General features: G+C 40.6%; 1 protein-coding gene across 1 annotated transcript; it reads left to right on the top strand.

Moving 5' to 3' along the window:
- The first annotated feature begins 1,458 nt into the window (after positions 1–1,458).
- LOC116336418 (extracellular calcium-sensing receptor-like) lies at positions 1,459–12,478 on the top strand. The gene is made up of 11 exons (XM_039598231.1): positions 1,459–1,620; positions 8,080–8,175; positions 8,326–8,480; positions 8,754–9,048; positions 9,219–9,305; positions 9,523–9,792; positions 10,000–10,206; positions 10,294–10,569; positions 10,955–11,182; positions 11,280–11,403; positions 11,490–12,478. The coding sequence occupies exons 3-11, from the start codon at positions 8,371–8,373 to the stop codon at positions 12,398–12,400; spliced, it is 2,508 nt and encodes an 835-aa protein (XP_039454165.1). The 5' UTR covers positions 1,459–1,620; positions 8,080–8,175; positions 8,326–8,370; the 3' UTR covers positions 12,401–12,478.
- The last annotated feature ends 7,005 nt before the right edge of the window (positions 12,479–19,483 follow it).

Below are 19,483 nucleotides of genomic sequence, written 5' to 3'. Positions count from 1 at the left end.
AAATCCTACACTAAAGAGTACATACATACACACCAAAATTATTTCATTGTAATGATTATACTCTTAATCAATTTTATTGATTCTTGATTGGATCCCTTATTTGGGTGAAGCAGGAATTGCTATCAGCAAAACCACATGCATTAAACCAGGCACGTCCAAAGTCCGGCCTGCGGGCCAAATGTGTTCAAATTCCCAGTGGCCTGCAGCCTCTGTCATAACATCAGTAATATGCGGCTGTCAGCACTGTTGACCACAGTTTAGAATACACACGTACAATAACCCGCCACTTCCAAGATGAGTGGAAATCATTGTATTTTGTCACTGAAATACAAAACAACTGTGTCTGCGTAATCTGCCAAGAGACTGTGGCTGTTTTCAAGGAATTCAATATTAAGAGGCACTACCAGACGAAACATGCTATCTACGACAAGCTAACTGGGAAAGAATGTGGTGAAAAATTGAAGCAACTCGAAGCTGTTTTAACGGCACAGCAGCACTTTTTCACAAGAGTCACATGAAAATGCCACAAAGGCAAGCTGGTTGCCAAGCACTGCAAACCTTTTTCTGATAGTGAATTCATTAAAGACTGCGTGATGAAAATGGTGGAGAACATTTGTCCTGAGAAGAAGCAAGAGTTTGTCAATGTTTGCCTGGCTCGTAACCGGTGATGGGAATAACGGCGTAACAAGGAACGGTGTTACTTTTTTCAGTAACAAGTAATTAAGTGTGCCTATGCCAAGAGGCACACTTATTACTGTTCGTCAGATTTATCCTACTTATTATTATTCTCCATCTTCCGCCTAAATTTCGGCGCATAACTCGCCCCACAGTTTTGAGACAAGGTTCACATATGTTACCTCATTTTGTGCGGCTGGATCTGGAATGGTGTGCTATGACTTTTGGTGTTTATGACTTTTATAGTTTTTTAAATATTAATATTTTAGTGAAAATTTTCCCGCGCTTCTCTGCCGCACAGTTTTGAGACAAGGGTTACATATGTTATATCATTTTCTGCGGCTGGAGCTGGATTAGTATGGTATGACTTTTGGTGTTCATGACTTTTATAGTTTTTTAAATATTTAGATTTTAGTGGAAATTTAGGCCAATTCATCTTTTGGCGCCATAGAAACAGACTTCATTTGTGGTGTGTTGGCTCTCTCTAGTGGTATACCCGGAGTAGTACAGCCAAAAAGGTGTATGCTTGGGGGGAAACTCCATATCCCACAATTCATAGCACGCCTCTACAGAGTAAACAATGGCAGCCACCACTTCGTTTTATATGTCTTTTATTAGTATTTCTAGGTCACAAAATAAACTTTTAAGATATTTTCAGGCGAGAATGTAGGTGTGTAAACTTCAAATATCTGCTCGTTTTATCAAGACATTCCATAGTAGCGACAGTTCTCTTATGTGTTGCTGATAGCCGGCTAGCTAGCTAGCGCCGCTAGCGACCCTTCGTGAAAAAGCACCCAGGCTTGGCTTATAGTGACGCGGCTGAAACTCGTTTCAACACCCAATCGCTCGCCAACAGTCTGTGTTTTAGCTGGACTTTTTTTTCGTTTATATGGGCCCATGATGCTGGAAACCGAAGGCAGGAGCGTGAGGTGAACTGAATTTCAGGTAAGAAGTTATGAACTGCACTCTATTTGGGTCAGATATAAACCGAGTTTAGGTGTAGTTTATTTTCGTTGTGCTGACTTTTTACAATCGTACTGCGTGCTAGCTAGCACGACGGGAGTTTCTATACAGCTGTGTGCACGCTAAGTTACTGACGTTGGACTTTATTTTATTCATAAGGGTTAGTTCGTAGAGTTGCCGTACAAACGGAATCGTCCCACATTCAGTGAAAATATTACTTTTTAATTTTATTCTGTCATAACGGAGCCTCCCCTGTCATTCTCTCGCCTGTTGCAACTTCAATCATGAAACTGATCAATGATCGGCTTTTCGCTCTTGTTTATCGCGCTAAACAACAGCAGCACATTTAAGCTTGATCAGCTGTTGTTAGAATTCATTTGATTTTAATTTCTAGTATCAGCTGATGTTTGATGGAGCCACAGCTGAAAAAAGGGCTGGTCCAAACCAGGAGATGTCCTTACTGAATCATCAGAGCTGAACTGGTGATGGAGAAACAGGTTTACAGTTTAGGTGACATGAATGAGTTGAAGGGAAGTTATGAACTGTTTCTGAGAGACAAATAAAGACCAAGCTCCTTTTTTGTGTAGCTAACAGCTGGTAACTGCAGGGGCGGATCTAGCAAAGCTTTTGCCAGGGGGCCAGGTAGGGCATTAACAGAGAAAGGTGGACACAAAGATATACTTTTCTTTCTTACTCTCATATAAAATATTTAGCTTTTATTAAATAGTTATCTGAATCTTACAACCAAAGTTTGTATAATAATACACAAGATTGGCCGTAGACCATTGTTCATCATTCAGAACACTGTGTAAAAATAACAAAAAACAAAAAGTGAATGCAAAAGTGCATAAATATTTATTTTACGTGTTTGATGTGTGTGGCGTGGCGTGGTCTGCAGTGCCGCTGCAGGGGAGGTGGACCCACCTGAGCGGCATCTGCAATCACGCCTCTCGGGCGTAGTCTGTGCTCTCTCGGCTGTTTTTTGGGTGTGTGTCGGGCTGTGAGTTGAAAAGGTACAGCCGGCTGTGTGGGTAAACCAACCATGTGTGAAAAGTGGTCCATAACGTAATGCTTCAAAGCGTGTTCATGCAAATATTGTTGGATCTGCCGTGGTACAATGGGACTTCTGCTCATGAACCTGTGTGCACAGCGTCTGCAAATTGGCTCTGTACGAAGTAACTTCATCTTTACACAAAACTGTAAGCTGTCATCTGTGAAGCGTGAGCGGTGTTTGTTTTTACCATAGTTCATGGTGGAGAATGGCTGCTCTTCTGAGTTTTGCTCTCTGTAGCCGTATGAATGGCAAACTACACTGATTAGCAGCGGCATAGGCACACTTAAAATTTCTTCTGAAATTTTCGCTTTCTAGTCTAACTAATTACTATTCCTATCATTACAACGCCGTTACCGTTACTAACAAGAAAATGCGGTGCAGTCGCGTTACTATTTTTCAACGAACAGTCGGTTGAAGCTGTCTTCAGCTTACTGCACCTTATATCAGTTGCACGGATGTAGCTGTAAATAATCTGGGCGCTACAGCTTTAAGCAGCTGCGCACACTCCTGCAAACGGCAATCATTTTCTAGCAGATGATCACTTTTTGGCACAACATCTGGAGCTAAGGGGGCAAAACAATCGCATGAGTGCTGCTGTTTGACTGAGGAAGAATAAAGTAGTCGTGGTAAGTCAATCACATGGCCACTTTAATACTACAAAACAACAAGGTGATATATACCAGTTTTTAAATTGTGCTGATAGGCCATGTAAAATCGGAGTCATGATAAACAATATATATGTGGTGTTTTTCCTGAATAGTTTCGCCGTGTTTACTGTCTAAGGACAGTGCTAGCAAGCACTCTCTGCTTATGACCAAAAAAACTTAAAAAATAAAACAAAAAACAGCCTGTTCGTGTTGGTGGAAAAATGCACCATGTCGATCAATCAAAAAATAATATGGCACATGACATTTGGTCGTTTAGGAAGAGTGGGAAGTTTTAGGAGTGACGGCGAGAGAGCGAGAGAGAGAGAGACAGCAGAAAAAGAGAGAGCGAGTTTTGAGATGTGAGAGATTTGTGACGTTTAGCGTGTTTGGAGTGTGTAGTTAATGTGTTGTCTTGTGTAGTTAGTGTGTAGTGTTGTGGATAGTTTTGTGTTGTGTGTCAGAATAATGAGGCGTCTCCAGGTAAAAAACAGGAGTGATATACCTGCTACTGTCAGACCTGCAGGTATCAGGCTGTGATGTTCTCCTTTATAGTGGAGAGAAAAAATTTTTTTGGAGTGGCACAAATAATTGCCACTCCAAAAACAGTGGTCGCGGAACACTGGACCAGCTCTTTATCCTCTCGAGGATACTTGAGGGTGCATGGGAGTTTGCCCAACCAGTCTACATGTGTTTTGTGGACTTGGAGAAGGCATTCGACCGTGTCCCTCGGGGTGTCCTGTGGGAGGTGTTGCGGGAGTATGGGGTGTCTGGCCCATTGCTACGGGCCATTCGATCCCTATACAACCGTTGTAAGAGTTTGGTTCGCATTGCCGGCAATAAGTCGGACTCGTTTCCGGTGGGTGATGGGCTCCGCCAGGGCTGCCCTTTATCACCGATTCTGTTCATAATTTTTATGGACAGGATTTCTAGGCGCAGCCAAGTGGCGGAGGGCTTTCACTTCGGTGGCCTCAGAATCTCATCTCTGCTTTTTGCAGATGATGTGGTTCTGATGGCTTCATCGGTGAGGGCCTCCAGCTCGACTGGAACGGTTCGCAGCCGAGTGTGAAGCAGCGGGAATGAGGATCAGCACCTCCAAATCTGAGGCCATGGTTCTCAGCCGGAAAAGGGTGGAGTGCCCACTCCGGGTCGGGATGAGTTCCTGCCCCAAGTGGAGGAGTTTAAGTATCTCGGGGTCTTGTTCGCGAGTGATGGGAGAAGGGAGCGGAGATCGACAGACGGATTGGTGCTGCGGCTGCAGTGATGCGGACGCTGCACCGGTCCGTCGTGGTGAAGAGGGAGCTGAGTGTAAAAGCGAAGCTCTCAATTTACCGGTCGATCTACGTCCCGACCCTCACCTATGGCCACGAGCTGTGGGTAGTGACCGAAAGAACGAGATCGCGGATACAAGCGGCAGAAATGAGCTTCCTCCGAAGGGTGGCTGGCCTCTCCCTTAGAGATAGGGGTGAGAAGTTCGGCCATCCGGGAGGGGCTCAGAGTAGAGCCGCTGCTCCTCCACATCGAAAGGAGCCAGTTGAGGTGGTTCGGGCATCTGACAAGGATGCCCCTGGGCGCCTCCTGGGTGAGGTGTTCGGGCATGTCCCACCGGGAGGAGGCCCAGGGCAGACCCAGGACGCGCTGGAGAGATTATATCTCTCGGCTGGCCTGGGAACGCCTTGGTGTTCCCCCGGATGAGCTGGAGGAGGTGGCTGGGGAGAGGGAGGTCTGGGCTTCTCTGCTTAGGCTGCTGCCCCCGCGACCCGACCTCGGATAAAGCGGATGAGGATGGATGGATGGATGGATGGCACAAATAATTTGTGTGGCATCTTATTTAATGCCGAACACCTGATTGTTATATAAATAGTTTGAAATGTTTGTTTTTTTTGTTTTTTTTTAAAAAGGGTAAAAGGTAAATGGCTGCAAATAACTTTGTTTGCAAAACTTGTGCATATGGTTTTAAAATTGACAGTTTATATTTGCATTTAAAGTTATGAAATATGATTAATTAAACATGTTTGTGGTTGTTACAGTAAAAAATACAACTTTTTCTAATTTTATATTTTTTCTCTGATTTTAGATAAATTGTGTTATAACAGTATGTCAAAATGAAAACATAACTGTAAATTTAGTGGTGGGCAGATCGATCCAAATATTGATAGTATTGATGCCAAGTTGGCATCGGTATCGGATCGATACTAGCCTGGTGAGATCGATTCTTTACTTTGAGTTCTGCTTGTTTGCTATGCTGTGCTTTCAGCAAAAACGAAACAACCAGGTCGCTGGACTCACGGCTCCTGTGTCAGCGGAGAGCAGGCACACTTTGCTCCCTCTCCCCCACTCTTATGTTTCGGTGTTGCACTGACACGTCACGTGACTTAGACACTTTGGGGGTTGTTAAGTTGTTTACATTTTAATTATATATTGTTTTGTTGTTTTTGTTGTTGAGAATTTTAATTGTAATTTTTGTATTATAGTTTTACAGTATTTGTTTTAATTTGTTTACTGGTTTGCTTGCACTTAAGATTAAAAAAAAAAGAAAAAGATCGCCACCACGGCAGACCCGATGGCATTTTCATGCTTCGCAGCATCATTTATTCTTACAATAATCACAGGGTTGCTGTAACAGTACATTCAACGGCTTCAGCTCTCCCGCTGGCAGCCGTACACATCACCACTACCAAACCTGCAGCGGTATCGCAGAACACGCCCTGCCACATACCCCCCTCGCCCGCTTAACCTCACCCCGCGAGCAGGCGAGGGAACCGGGCCGAACCATCGGCGCCCCATGCCTCAGCCCAGCGACGGGGAAGTGTCCACTCTGGCGGTCGCCCGCGCCTCCAGCGGAAGCCTCGGAGCTGGCCTGATGGCCACCCATATGGCAAGCAGCGGCGGTGCAGTAGGTGTGGAAGTGAGCTGGGGCTCACAGGCAGCTGGCCGGCACGCAGGCTGCATGGTCCTGCGTGCCGGCCGCGGACAGCATGCCGCCCTCAGGCGTGGCAGGACCCCCGCGCACCTCGACCTCCGTCTCCAGCTTGGCAGGTCCCGCTGACGTGCCAGCCTCCGGCTCAACCCGAGCCGCGCGCTGTCCACCCTTACAGTGATCACACGGTTGCTGTAACAGCTACATTCAACGGCTGTACACATCAACACCAAAAACAACAACAGCACAAGCAGTACACAGGTTATAAGCCGGCGAGGGATCATTGTAGATGCCGTGAAGGTGAGTCCATCTCACCTGCAGCGGCATCGCAGACCACGAGCCGCCACAATAATAAAACTTTTTTTTTTTATTTATAAATAAATTATTTCTCCTAATTATGTCCTGGGTTTTAACTAATTAATAATACCAAAGGAAACATCACAAAAAACACTTAAGGTCATGAAAATTAATTGCGATTTAGCAATTCAATGAGGCATCCACCTTAGTTATTGAAAAGTATTGTATCGGTATTGGTATCGGCGATACTGGCCCGAATTTACTTGGTATCGGATCGATACCAAAATATGCAGTATCGCACACCACTATGTAAATTCAGACATGTGAGGTTGTGCTGAAAAGGATGATACCAAACAAGGCAAAGTAAATAGTATTTAAAGGTGAAATGTAGCGGAAACATCAAAAGTAGTCCAAAATGGCCAATTATACCCTGGAACTCAGAGGGTTAAACATTTTTTTTAAAGTAACGCAATAGTTGCTTTTCAAGTAATTAATTACTTTTAGAATCTTTTAACTCAGTTATTAGCTCACTTACTTTCTTGGAGAAGTAACTAGTAACTATAATTAATTACTTTTTCAAAGTAACTTGCCCAACACTGCTCGTAACACTGTGGTACGAAGAACTGAAGAAGTTTCATCTAATATTAAGAGACAGTTGGATGCAAAAGGAGTGGAGTTTGACTTTTTTTTCGATAGCTTGCGACAAAAGCACAGATGCATCTGACACCACTCAGTTACTGATTGTTTTTGGAAGAGTGGACAATAAAATGAACGTGGTGATAAAAAAAAGTGTTCAAAATGATGGTCAAAAAAACAAAACAAAACAACTAAAGAACGAGTGATGTACGGATTTATATGGCCCACAATGTTGTGCACTTTTGAGTAAGTTAACTCTTAATGTTTTTTTCCTGTTCACATGTTTTGAATTTAGATGTTTAATTTTTCTTCATTTTGTGTTTTTCGAATACATTATTTTGGTAAAAACATTTAATAATAAATAATTCATAATAAAAAACATTATAATAAAATTTGTGTGTGAAAAAAGGAAAGAAAATATAAAGTCATTCATGTGCATTGAATGTTAATGATTCAAAATATTTCAGGCTGAATGGTTGGCCCCCACACTTTCTCACCTTCCCAAATCTGGCCCTCTTTGCAAAAAGTTTGGACACCCCTGCATTAAACTCTGTCATAGGACTGTGTTAAATTGCACCCACAAAGGCTGGATTTTAGGCCTTTTGCTTCATGTGTGGATGAAAATAAGCTGAGGGATCATGACACTGGGAAAGTCTGTACCAGCATACTGGAGGGTCTATCTGTTAGCTGAACCTCTGATTCAGGAGGAACAATGAGGTTTTCATCCAGGCTGTGGAACTGTTGTACATTCCACGTTAACTTTGCTGTACATGAATAATGTTATATTACTTTTGTTATTCTTCTTTCGTGTCACTTGATATGTACACAGAAACACCTGTTACTCTGACAATTCTTCAGTGAGTTATTACTGATGACTAATTTACTCACAGAGTGTCCCTGAGTTTGCCTGGATACAAAGCAATCTCAAATGAAAAGTATACACCTCCTTCTTCCCTGATGGGTGGTGTGCAAGATTAAACAACACAGTAAGTCAATAAAAGGGAATGGCAAACAATAAAACCTAATGACTGATCTCAACAATTCAGAAAGCTGTCATGTGCTCATCTTTGAGAAACAATTTAGTCGTGGTTGTTTTGCTGTGTTCCTGTGTTTTTTCTATTCTATCAACTCTTCAGGTTTCTTTGTCCTGTCAGCTGCAGGGACAGTTTCATCTAAATGAGATGCACAAAACTGGAGATGTGATTCTGGGTGGACTGTTTCAAGTCCATTTCTTTTCAAGTGTTCCTGATCTGTCTTTTACCTCGCAGCCACAACAGCCGACTTGCCATAGGTAACAAAGACATGGAAAAAGCAAGAAAGAAATAGAATGAGAAAACTGTCAAACTTAGTGCCAGTATAAATATGTATTTTGTATCTGAAATAACTACACAATGGATCTTCTTTTTCATTGTTTTCTTAATATATGTCTTTAATTGTTATTCAGCTTCTCTGATTATTGATAATATTTCTACTTTTGCAACTTTTTCAAAAGGCACTCGTTTCCTTGTAATTTAAAACTTGTGTTGTATTATATATATTAATAATTAAAATTTTCTTGTCTTAGTGTGTATGTCCTAGGATTTAAGCTTGCACAGACCATGGCCTTTGCTATTGATGAGATCAACAGAAACTCAAACCTGCTACCAAATGTGACTCTGGGATATACTCTTTATGATAACTGCCTTCAACTTGGAATTGGATTCCGTGGAGCATTGTCATTAGCCAGTGGTCAAGAGGATCAAATTGTAGTAGATGATACATGTGTTGGAAATCCTCCAGTTGTAGGGATTGTGGGTGATTCGACCTCTACAAATTCTATTGCAATCTCCAACGTCTTAGGCTTGTACAGAGTACCTATGGTAAGTTTTCTGCTTGACCATGTAACAGTTTTCTTGGATTACGTTGATTTGATTAAAAATGTAAACCCATTTCAAGAAAAAAAACTAATACTAATAATGCAGTCATGATGACAAAGTTAAGATATCTCTACGTGGATAGCTCTACAATATACAGTCTGTATCTTTCACAGGTGAGTTATTTTGCCACATGTTCCTGCCTGAGTGACCGTCAAAAGTATCCATCCTTCTTTAGAACGATCCCAAGTGATTCTTTCCAGGTGAAAATTTGTCATCAAAATTAAAATGGAAACACAAAAGTCTGTTTCAATATCTCTGTAAAAGAAGAAAACAGACAGATATGAAAATATTGGAAATAATAATATACTTAGTTTTGAGAATTATCCTCTATTTCGTTTCTGTATTGTGTCAAAGAATAAAGCTAAAGTGCAATTATATTTAAAGATTTTTCTTACACTTTAATCTGTATTCACTTAGGTACGTGCAATGATCCAAATTCTAAAACATTTTGGCTGGACTTGGGCAGGTCTGCTTGTCAGTGATGATGATTATGGGCTTCATGCAGCCAGATTCTTTCAGTCTGAGCTGAGTGTGTTGGGTGAATGTTGCCTGGCCTACACAGAGGTTTTACCCTGGGACAAAGACACAGAAGAACTCCGGAGGATTGTTGATGTGATGAAAACCTCTACAGCTCGAGTTGTCATTGTCTTTGAACATCCTAGTCGCATGATACACCTTATAGATGAGGTTTCACTTTAAAACACTTTAATGATTACTAGTTACAGAGGTCTTCATAATTAAATTGTGTAAAACACATATTACATATCATTGTCAGTACAGAAATTAGTACAAAAATGTAATAATTCAGAATTCATTTTAAAAATCAAAACTTTTTCAGTAAAAAAGTTGGAGGTTCAATATTACTACATAGATTTGGTCTAATTTAATTCACAGGTAGTAAGGCAAAATGTGACAGGCCTACAGTGGATAGCCAGCGTGGCCTTGACAGAATCTGCTGTGCTCCAAAAACCTCACTATATGCCATACCTGGGTGGTATACTGGGTATCACCATTCGTCAAGGAGAAATACCAGGGCTCAGGGAATTCCTGTTGCAAATACATCCTGAGCTACATCACAACAGTAGCTACAGAAATAGCTTGGTGAGACTTGAACATTTTTACTGTGTGTATGTCACAACAATTATATATTGTCATAATGTGTAACAAACATTTTTCAAAATATTTCAGGTGAATCAGTTTTGGGAATTCACATTTCAGTGCAGGTTTGCTCCAGCTCCAGCAGGCTGGCTGGAAGGTGGAGGTGCACTATGCACTGGACAGGAAGATCTAGGAAATGTGGACAATGAGTACTTGGACATTTCCAACCTGCGAACTGAGTATAATGTGTACAAAGCCGTTTATGCACTGGCATATTCCCTTGATGACATGCTGCAGTGCAAGCCAGGAAGAGGGCCTTTCAGTGGGAACAGCTGTGCCTCTTTGCAGTCACTGGAGCCTTGGCAGGTGTGGTATCATTGTACACTCCACCTTTGAACACATTGTTTTTTGCATGCTTTCAGAATTTCTGAAAAGGGATTTGCCATACTTCTGAGCAAAAGTAGCTAAGGTATTTTAGTCATGGAGGTCATTAACTTCTATACAGGATTATTAGTAATGTGCCTTGGTTGATTGAGACTTAGATAAAAATGACTTTATATATGTAGGTACCATAGATATAATATTATATTTGATTACTGAACTGAAAAATTGCCACTGTTTGCACTGTAAAGTTACTGGAGCCATGGCAGATGTGATATCATTTTACACTCCACCTATGAATAAATCACTCGTTCTATAATTAGTTTCGGAGCAAAAAGTAATTTACTTATTATACATTCGTTTTAAACAGCTTGTTTATTACATGGAAAGAGTGAATTTCACCACTCCATTTGGCGATCAAGTGTCATTTGATGAGAATGGTGATATAGTACCAATTTATGATGTTGTTAACGCGTTGTGGCTCCCTGATGGAAGTACTAAAATTCAGAAAGTGGGTGAGGTTAAAAGGACAGCTTTAAAAGGTGAAGAACTCATACTTGATGAAGGCAAAATCTTCTGGAACTTTGAATCCAAACAGGTTAGATATTTTTTTATTTGACAAGTACCTTTTATTTGACATTTACAGTATATAGAATTGTAGCAGGCAATAAATATTTATTTTTTATGTCCAATAGCCACCTCGATCAGTATGCAGTGAGAGCTGTCCTCCTGGTACCCACATGGTGAGAAGGAAGAGAGAGCCCGAATGCTGTTTTGACTGCATCCCCTGTTCTGAGGGAAAGATCACTAACAAGAGCAGTAGGTCTTTGTCTTTCTGTATGACATATTTGATTTAATTTCTGTGAAATATAGTATGCATTTCAACATCAACCCCTTTTTGTCAGACTCGTTGGAGTGCACCAGTTGTCCAGAGGATTTTTGGTCAAACCCACAGCGTGACCACTGTGCTCCCAAGAAGACAGAGTTTCTTTCCTATCATGACCCTTTGGGTATTTGTTTGACAGCAACCTCCTTACTGGGAACATTTATATGTGTTGTTGTTCTGGGGATCTTTATCTGCCATCGCACAACACCTATAGTACGTGCCAACAATTCAGAACTTAGTTTCCAGCTATTGTTGTCACTTAAGTTGTGTTTCCTGTGTTCACTTTTGTTCATTGGACGGCCCAGGATTTGGACGTGTCAACTCAGGCATGCAGCATTTGGGATCAGCTTCGTGCTTTGTGTCTCATGCATCCTGGTAAAAACCATGGTTGTTCTGGCTGTGTTCAAAGCCTCCAAGCCAGGAGGGGGAGCCAGTCTGAAGTGGTTTGGTGTTATGCAGCAGAGAGGAACAGTTCTGTTTCTTACATCTATTCAGGCAGCCATCTGCACTACCTGGCTTGTTTCTTCCTCTCCAACTCCACATAAGAACACCCAATACCACAATGACAAGATAGTGTATGAGTGTGCAGTTGGGTCCACTGTTGGTTTTGCAGTGTTGTTGGGCTATATTGGTGTGTTGGCTGTCCTCAGTTTTTTAATTGCATTCCTGGTGAGGAATCTCCCTGATAGTTTTAATGAGGCCAAGCTCATCACATTCAGCATGCTGATCTTCTGTGCTGTGTGGGTGGCCTTTGTTCCTGCTTATGTCAGTTCACCAGGAAATCTTGCAGATGCAGTAGAGGTATTTGCCATTCTTGCTTCAAGTTTTGGACTCTTGATCACACTGTTTGGACCCAAATGTTACATAATCCTGTTGAGACCAGAGATGAACACAAAGAAAGCTGTTATGGGTCGTGGGATTGTGTCATAAAATTTTCAGTTCATGTCAAAAGGATTTTTTTTTTGCACAGTTTAGGCCAAAAATTAAATAAACAATTAAAATGAACAAATGTTAAATATTAAAGACAGTTTTTTAGTCGTTTTTGTTGTTGTTCTGTTAAAATGCAGTTTATATACAAAACACCAGACTTTTCAAAGAGAAGCATTGACTTTGTTACACTCCACTGTAAAATGTACCTATTACAGAAATTAAATGTAATTGAAACTCTTTTAATAAACTACGCTTTCAACTTGAATTCATTTAGCAGTTCTAATCTCTATTTTTGTATATTTGGTCTGTCTTGAACTGATCGTGAACAAAACCATGCTGATCATTTCAAGAAAACAACTCAGGCAGTACTCAAATACAGGTCTCAACTTTCAAACTTCAGTGCACATTATTTTCAGTTTAAAATGTGCGACAATCAAAACTTAACGATAGTGACAATTCCAGGCTCCCAGACACACAAGGCTCTCCAACAGTTTCCTAGAATTTCCAATTTCGCTGTGCAAGAAACTGCACAATGACAATAAAAGCTCTAAGTCTAGGTCTGAGAATCAGAATATTTTATTAATTCCTAAGGCAATTATGTCAGATGCAGTTGCTCCAATCAGTAACAGTAATAGACTAAACTATTTCAACAATACAATATGTTACAGATTTTACAAATTTAACCCTTTAAAACCGGTCAGAGTGGGCACACTCCGTTTTGCGTAACTATTTTTAAATCCCTGTAGAACTGCAACCACGTAAGCTAGCGCAATTTTTTTTTTTGCTTATGAAACCGGAGGAGTTGTACTTTCATCTTATGTCATTAGCTTGTCCTAGGTCATGGTCTCCTTCCACATGTAGCTTTGCAAAAAATGCATAAAAAGCACTTTCAGCAACAAAAACATAATATTTCAGAAACATGCTTTGCCAATCCGACCAGCTGTTCATAACACTTCCTATGTTGGAATATACGTCAGCGCGAACTATCGCATGTCCGCCATTACCTGCCCGAAACCGGAAGTGATGTCATTTTAGTGGAAAATTTAGTTTTTTACCTTCAGGGTCTTATAAACCTATACTGGTGTTTTTAAAAGTCATGTTTGACTTTATGCTTTTCTGTATAGTTTCTGGGAAGCTTAAAACTCAAATTGCACTGCTGGAAATAGTTTATTTCGATGCACATGCTGGGTTTTTTGGGGGGTTTTTTGGCAAATTTGCATTGTAATATTTATTTTCGTTTTTCCTGCAGTATATAAAAATTGGTGTATCTCAAAAGTAAAACTATGAAGACACTCAAAATAAATTTCCTGTTGTTGCAAACTATTTTGTGCAACTTTTTTGTTTTTACAGTTTTGAGGGATAAACCTCTTAAATTTTTCTAACTAGAAATATATGTAAAAAAACAAACAAAAACGATTTTCAATTTTTTTGTAGTTTATTGCACTTTTTTGCAATTTGTGTAGTTATTATGCACTTAATGCATACATATTATTAAAGTTTGGGCTATAATGGTTGTATTGATGTATAGCAACTTGAAATGTTCCCAAAAATGGCACTACAGCATGTAAAAATATAAAGATAAGCTTTGGCAGACTTGGTTCTATGGTAGGTCTTAAAGGGTTAAGAAATAGCACTAATATATACAAATCAATAAATTATAAATATCAAGAATTAACAGAGGTGGTTATAAATAAATATCAAGAATATTGAAAAGAATATTACAGAGTAGAAAAGAGCATGCACAAAAAGGGTGTAACTATTGCAGTGTTTACAGTGTATTAGATGGAGGAGTTGTACAGGGAGATGGCCACGGGCAGGAATGATTTCCTGTGTCGTTCATTAGCTATGGTCATAGTACCTATGGTGTCCTAGGCTCCATAAATGCTAAAGAGGTAATTATTATTTCTCAGTTGCAGTGAATTAAAAGAAGAAAAACAGTAGAAAACTAAACAGCAGAAAGAAGAAGAGAAATAACAATTTAACATAAACCAGTGACACACTCCGGGGCCTGATCAACCCTGGCAGGGCTCCTTGGATGAGGGTGTAGTGATAATGACCGAAACACCCGATGAATCGAAGGTCCACCACTGACTAAGTGTCCCAAATTTTAATGTGATAATTTAGATCAGATCTTTAATCCGTAAACCCAACCTAAGAAGAAAAACATGGCAGATTAGCTTGGGTAAAAGACCGAAAGTTGAGGCACACAACGATGTGTCCTGCTGGTAAAGTTTCTGGGCTGCTTTTCCTCATAACAGCCATCCCTCAAGATTCTCTCCATTTAAAGCAATGAATTATCAGGAACTGTAACATCTAGTACTCTTGCTGAATCAGCAGAGAGGTCTATTAATACATGTTGATTGAGAAAAGTGACTGAAAAGGAAGTACTCAATGGATCATGGAAACCCCCCAGCAGTCTACACCTATTGCAGAATAACTAAGGGAGGATTCAGGGTCACCTGATCCAGCCTTAACTATATGATTTAGAAAAAAGGAAAGTTTTAAGCCTAATCTTAAAAGTAGAGATAGTGTCTATCTCCCCAATCCAGAGTGGAAGCTGGTTCCACAGAAGAGGGGCCTGAAAACTGAAGGCTCTGCCTCCCATTCTATTTTTAAATACTCTAGGAACAACAAGTAAGCCTCCAGTGCGAGAGCAAAGTGCGCTAATGGAGTGATTTGGTACTATAAGGTCATTAAGATAAAATGGGGCCTGATAATTTAGGACCTTGGAGGTGAAGAGCTCCTGAGTCTCCTGACGGTTTTCCCAGAATCTCTTCGAGGCAGTCCGAAAGTCTTTTTTCATAGCCTCTCCGAACTACTCCCACACCCGGCCAGACCCCATGGACTAAGGCCCGACCACCAGACGCTCACCCTAGGGCACCCTCCCCGGGCGTGGCTGCAGGGCGGGGACCCGGTAAACCTATCTCGAGTAGGGTGAACAGTCCCCTCGATGGTCTTCTCATAGTGGTCTTCTGAATCGCTCTTTGTCTGGTCCCTCACCCAGGACCAATTTGCCATGGGAGACCCTACCAGGGGGCAAAAAGCCCCCAGACAACAAATTTGCTAGAACTAAACCAACACAAGTCCAGTTGAAGCATATAGTAAGCTGGGCAACAGCAGATGCTTTGTAAATATAATCAGGGAGTATTCTGAAAGAATTTGGATGCTCGAGCTTGACATTCAGACAAAAACAGCTGTTTTAATTAGTTTTGGAGGAAAAAGTAATTTACTTATTATACATTCCTTTTAAACAGCTTGTTTATTACATGGAAAGAGTGAACTTCACCACTCCATTTGGTGATCAAGTGTCATTTGACGAGAATGGTGATGTGGTACCAATTTATGATGTTATTAACGCGTTGTGGCTCCCTGATGGAAGTACTAAAATTCAGAAAGTGGGTGAGGTTAAAAGGACAGCTTTAAAAGGTGAAGAACTCATACTTGATGAAGACAAAATCTTCTGGAACTTTGAATCCAAACAGGTTAGATATGTTTTTATTTGACAAGTACCTTTTATGACATTTAGAGTATATACAATTGTAGCAGGCAATAAATATTTATTTTTTATGTCCAATAGCCACCTCGATCAGTATGCAGCGAGAGCTGTCCTCCTGGTACCCACATGGTGAGAAGGAAGAGAGAGCCCGAATGCTGTTTTGATTGCATCCCTTGTTCTGAGGGAAAGATCACTAACAAGAGCAGTAGGTCTTTGTCTTTCTGTATGACATATTTGATTTAATTTCTGTGAAATATAGGATGCATTTCACCATCAACTCCTTTTTTTCAGACTCCTTGGAGTGCACCAGTTGTCCAGAGGATTTTTGGTCAAACCCAGAGCGTGACCACTGTGCTCCCAAGAAGACAGAGTTTCTCTCCTATCATGACCCTTTGGGCATTTGTTTGACAACAACCTCCTTACTGGGAACATTTATATGTGCTGTTGTTCTGGGGATCTTTGTCTGCCATCGCACAACACCTATAGTACGTGCCAACAATTCAGAACTTAGTTTCCAGCTATTGTTGTCACTTAAGTTGTGTTTCCTGTGTTCACTTTTGTTCATTGGACGGCCCAGGATGTGGACATGCCAACTCAGGCATGCAGCATTTGGGATCAGCTTTGTGCTGTGTGTCTCATGCATCCTGGTAAAAACCATGGTTGTTCTGGCTGTGTTCAAAGCCTCCAAGCCAGGAGGGGGAACCAGTCTGAAGTGGTTTGGTGCTATGCAGCAGAGAGGAACAGTTCTGTTTCTTACAGCTATTCAGGCAGCCATCTGCACTACCTGGCTTGTCTCTTCCTCTCCAACTCCACATAAAAACACCCAATACCACAATGACAAGATAGTATATGAGTGTTCAGTTGGGTCCACTGTTGGTTTTGCAGTGTTATTGGGCTATATTGGCATGCTGGCTTTCCTCAGTTTTCTAATTGCATTCCTGGTGAGGAATCTCCCTGATAGTTTTAATGAGGCCAAGCTCATCACATTCAGCATGCTGATCTTCTGTGCTGTGTGGGTGGCCTTTGTTCCTGCTTATGTCAGTTCACCAGGAAATCTTGCAGATGCAGTGGAGGTATTTGCCATTCTTGCTTCAAGTTTTGGACTCTTGATCACACTGTTTGGACCCAAATGTTACATAATCCTGTTGAGACCAGAGATGAACACAAAGAAAGCTGTTATGGGTCGTGGGATTGTGTCATAAAATTTTCAGTTCATGTTAAAAGAATTTTTTTTTTCACAGTTTAGACCAAAAATTAAATGAACAAATGAAATTAACAAATGCTAAATATTAAATCTTTTTTGTTGCTGTTCTTTTAAATTCCAGTTTAAATACAAAACAACCAAACTTTTCAAAGAGAAGCATTGACTTTTTTACACTCCACTCTAAAAATTAACCTATTAAGGAAGTTAAATGTAATTGAAATTCTTTTAATAAACTAAGCTTTCAAGTTGGATTCATTTATCACTTTTACTCTATATTCTTGTATATGTGGTCTGTCTTGAACTGATGGTGATCAAAACCATACTGATCATTTCACGAAAACAACTAAGGTAGGAGTCAAATACAGGTCTCAACTTTCAAACTTCAGTTCAGTTTGTTTTCAGTTCAAAATGTGCAACAATCAGAACTAAAGAGTAGTGACAATGCCAGGCTCCCAGACACACAAAGCTCTCTAAAGATCTCTCCAAACAGACTCTAAAACGATTCTCATCCAGAGAGTTTATCTCCAAATCAGATTCAGAATCAGCATACTTTATTATTCCCTCAGGAAATTATGTGGGTTACAGTTTCCCCAAGACAGTAACAGTAACAGTTTAAACAATTTAAACAATATGACATGTTACAGATTTTTATAAATTTAAGAAATAGCACTAATATATACAAATCACTCAATTATAAATATCAAGAATTGACAGAGGTGATTTTAAATAAATATCAAGAATATTGACAAGAATATTACAAAGTCGAAAAGAGCATGAACAAAAAGGGTGTAACTATTGCAGTGTTTACGGTGTATTAGATGGAGCAGTTGTACAGGGAGATGGCTACGGGCAGGAATGATTTCCTGTGTCATTCAGTGGTCCTCTTTGGTAATCTCAGTCTCTCACTCAATGTGCTTCTTTGACTAGCCAGCATGACATGGAGTGGGTGAAAGGTATTATCCAGCATTTTCTTTACCTTGGAAAACATCCACCTCTCAGACACTAGGGCTGGGGGCAATATGGCCTAAAATCCATATTGCGATATATTATTTTCTTCTATGTACCGTATTTTCTGCAGAATAAGGTGCACTCAAAATCCTTTAATTTTTTTAAAAATCGACAGTGTGTCGTATAATCTGGTGTGCCTTATGTATGAATTCTGGTTGTGCTTACTGACGTCGAACTGATTTTATGTGGTACACGGCACTCAAAAAGCTGTCAAAAAATGTTTTAGTGCGACTTTGGTAAGCTACGAAGTTGCACCGCTTGATGGATTGTCTGAGCATTATGGCTACCGTAGTCAGGAGCCTAATCTGGGTCCAAAACTCCGTCAGCTTCATGTCCCAAAGTCAAACGAACACTGCAGCATCACTGAGAGTTAAAAACTGTCTGAATTCTTTAATCTTAAATAAAATGGTTAGCGTTGCTGCTTTACCAGGTGTAACAATTACGTTTAACATCTGGGCATTCATGAAAACAGAATTTTTTTAATTTAACGTAGTTTGAAGTTAGCAGGAAGTTATCTCGCTAGTTTCCACCTAAACATGATATACCATGTTCTGACTGAGAGATTTCTGAAAAAATTAAAACGTACAGCTCTGCTATCACTTCCAACATAAATGAATACAGAAAACTAAACAGCAGTGACTTTTTTAGGGTTACTGAAGTTGGGTTAGCTGGTATATAATGATGTGCTACGTGATCGATAGCAACACTGCAATGTTAGCATAATATAAAGATCTGAGCACAAAGACAAGCACGCAAGCTTTGTTCACAGATAAGTTCATATTACATACAGTACAGGGCCCAGGCTTACTAATGGTGACAATGGCAATGATCCAGCGAAGACTTATGCTAAGCAGTTCGCTTAAGACAAGGTACTAGCGAGTTATCAGTCTCAGGTGAGTGAACATCCTTTGGTGTGTAGAAACCACAAGGCAGGAACTTATGAAAAGTCCAGATAAATCCCAGTACATTGTACACACACACACACACACACACACACACACACACACACACAAACAGATAAGGAGAGAGACGAAGCAGAGGGAGCTAGAATCAACTTCAAAAGGTTTGGTGAAATTGGGTTTCTTTGATTCCATGTGGACGGGAATGTTCTTTGTGGAAAAACAAACCTTTTGACCTGGTTGATAGGCTGTTGCAGCAGTTCGATGAAGATTGGCTACACGTCTGGTTCTCAGGAGTTCAGATCGGGTTGCTTTGTATAGATAGCAACACCTGTGGATACTGTGCTGAGGGCACCATTAGTTCACCCTCAAGCAGAGGGGAAGAGAGTAGGTTGGTAGTCAAGGGATGCCTCAAACAGTGACAGATCTGTGGCTGAGAATGTCATCGAGTTATGGCCATATTCCACCTTATTCCC

Source organism: Oreochromis aureus, linkage group 14, assembly GCF_013358895.1.
Source record: "Oreochromis aureus strain Israel breed Guangdong linkage group 14, ZZ_aureus, whole genome shotgun sequence".
NCBI lineage: Eukaryota > Metazoa > Chordata > Actinopteri > Cichliformes > Cichlidae > Oreochromis > Oreochromis aureus.
The sequence above is the reverse complement of the archived record's forward strand: the minus strand, read 5'-3'. Positions and strand labels throughout refer to the sequence as shown.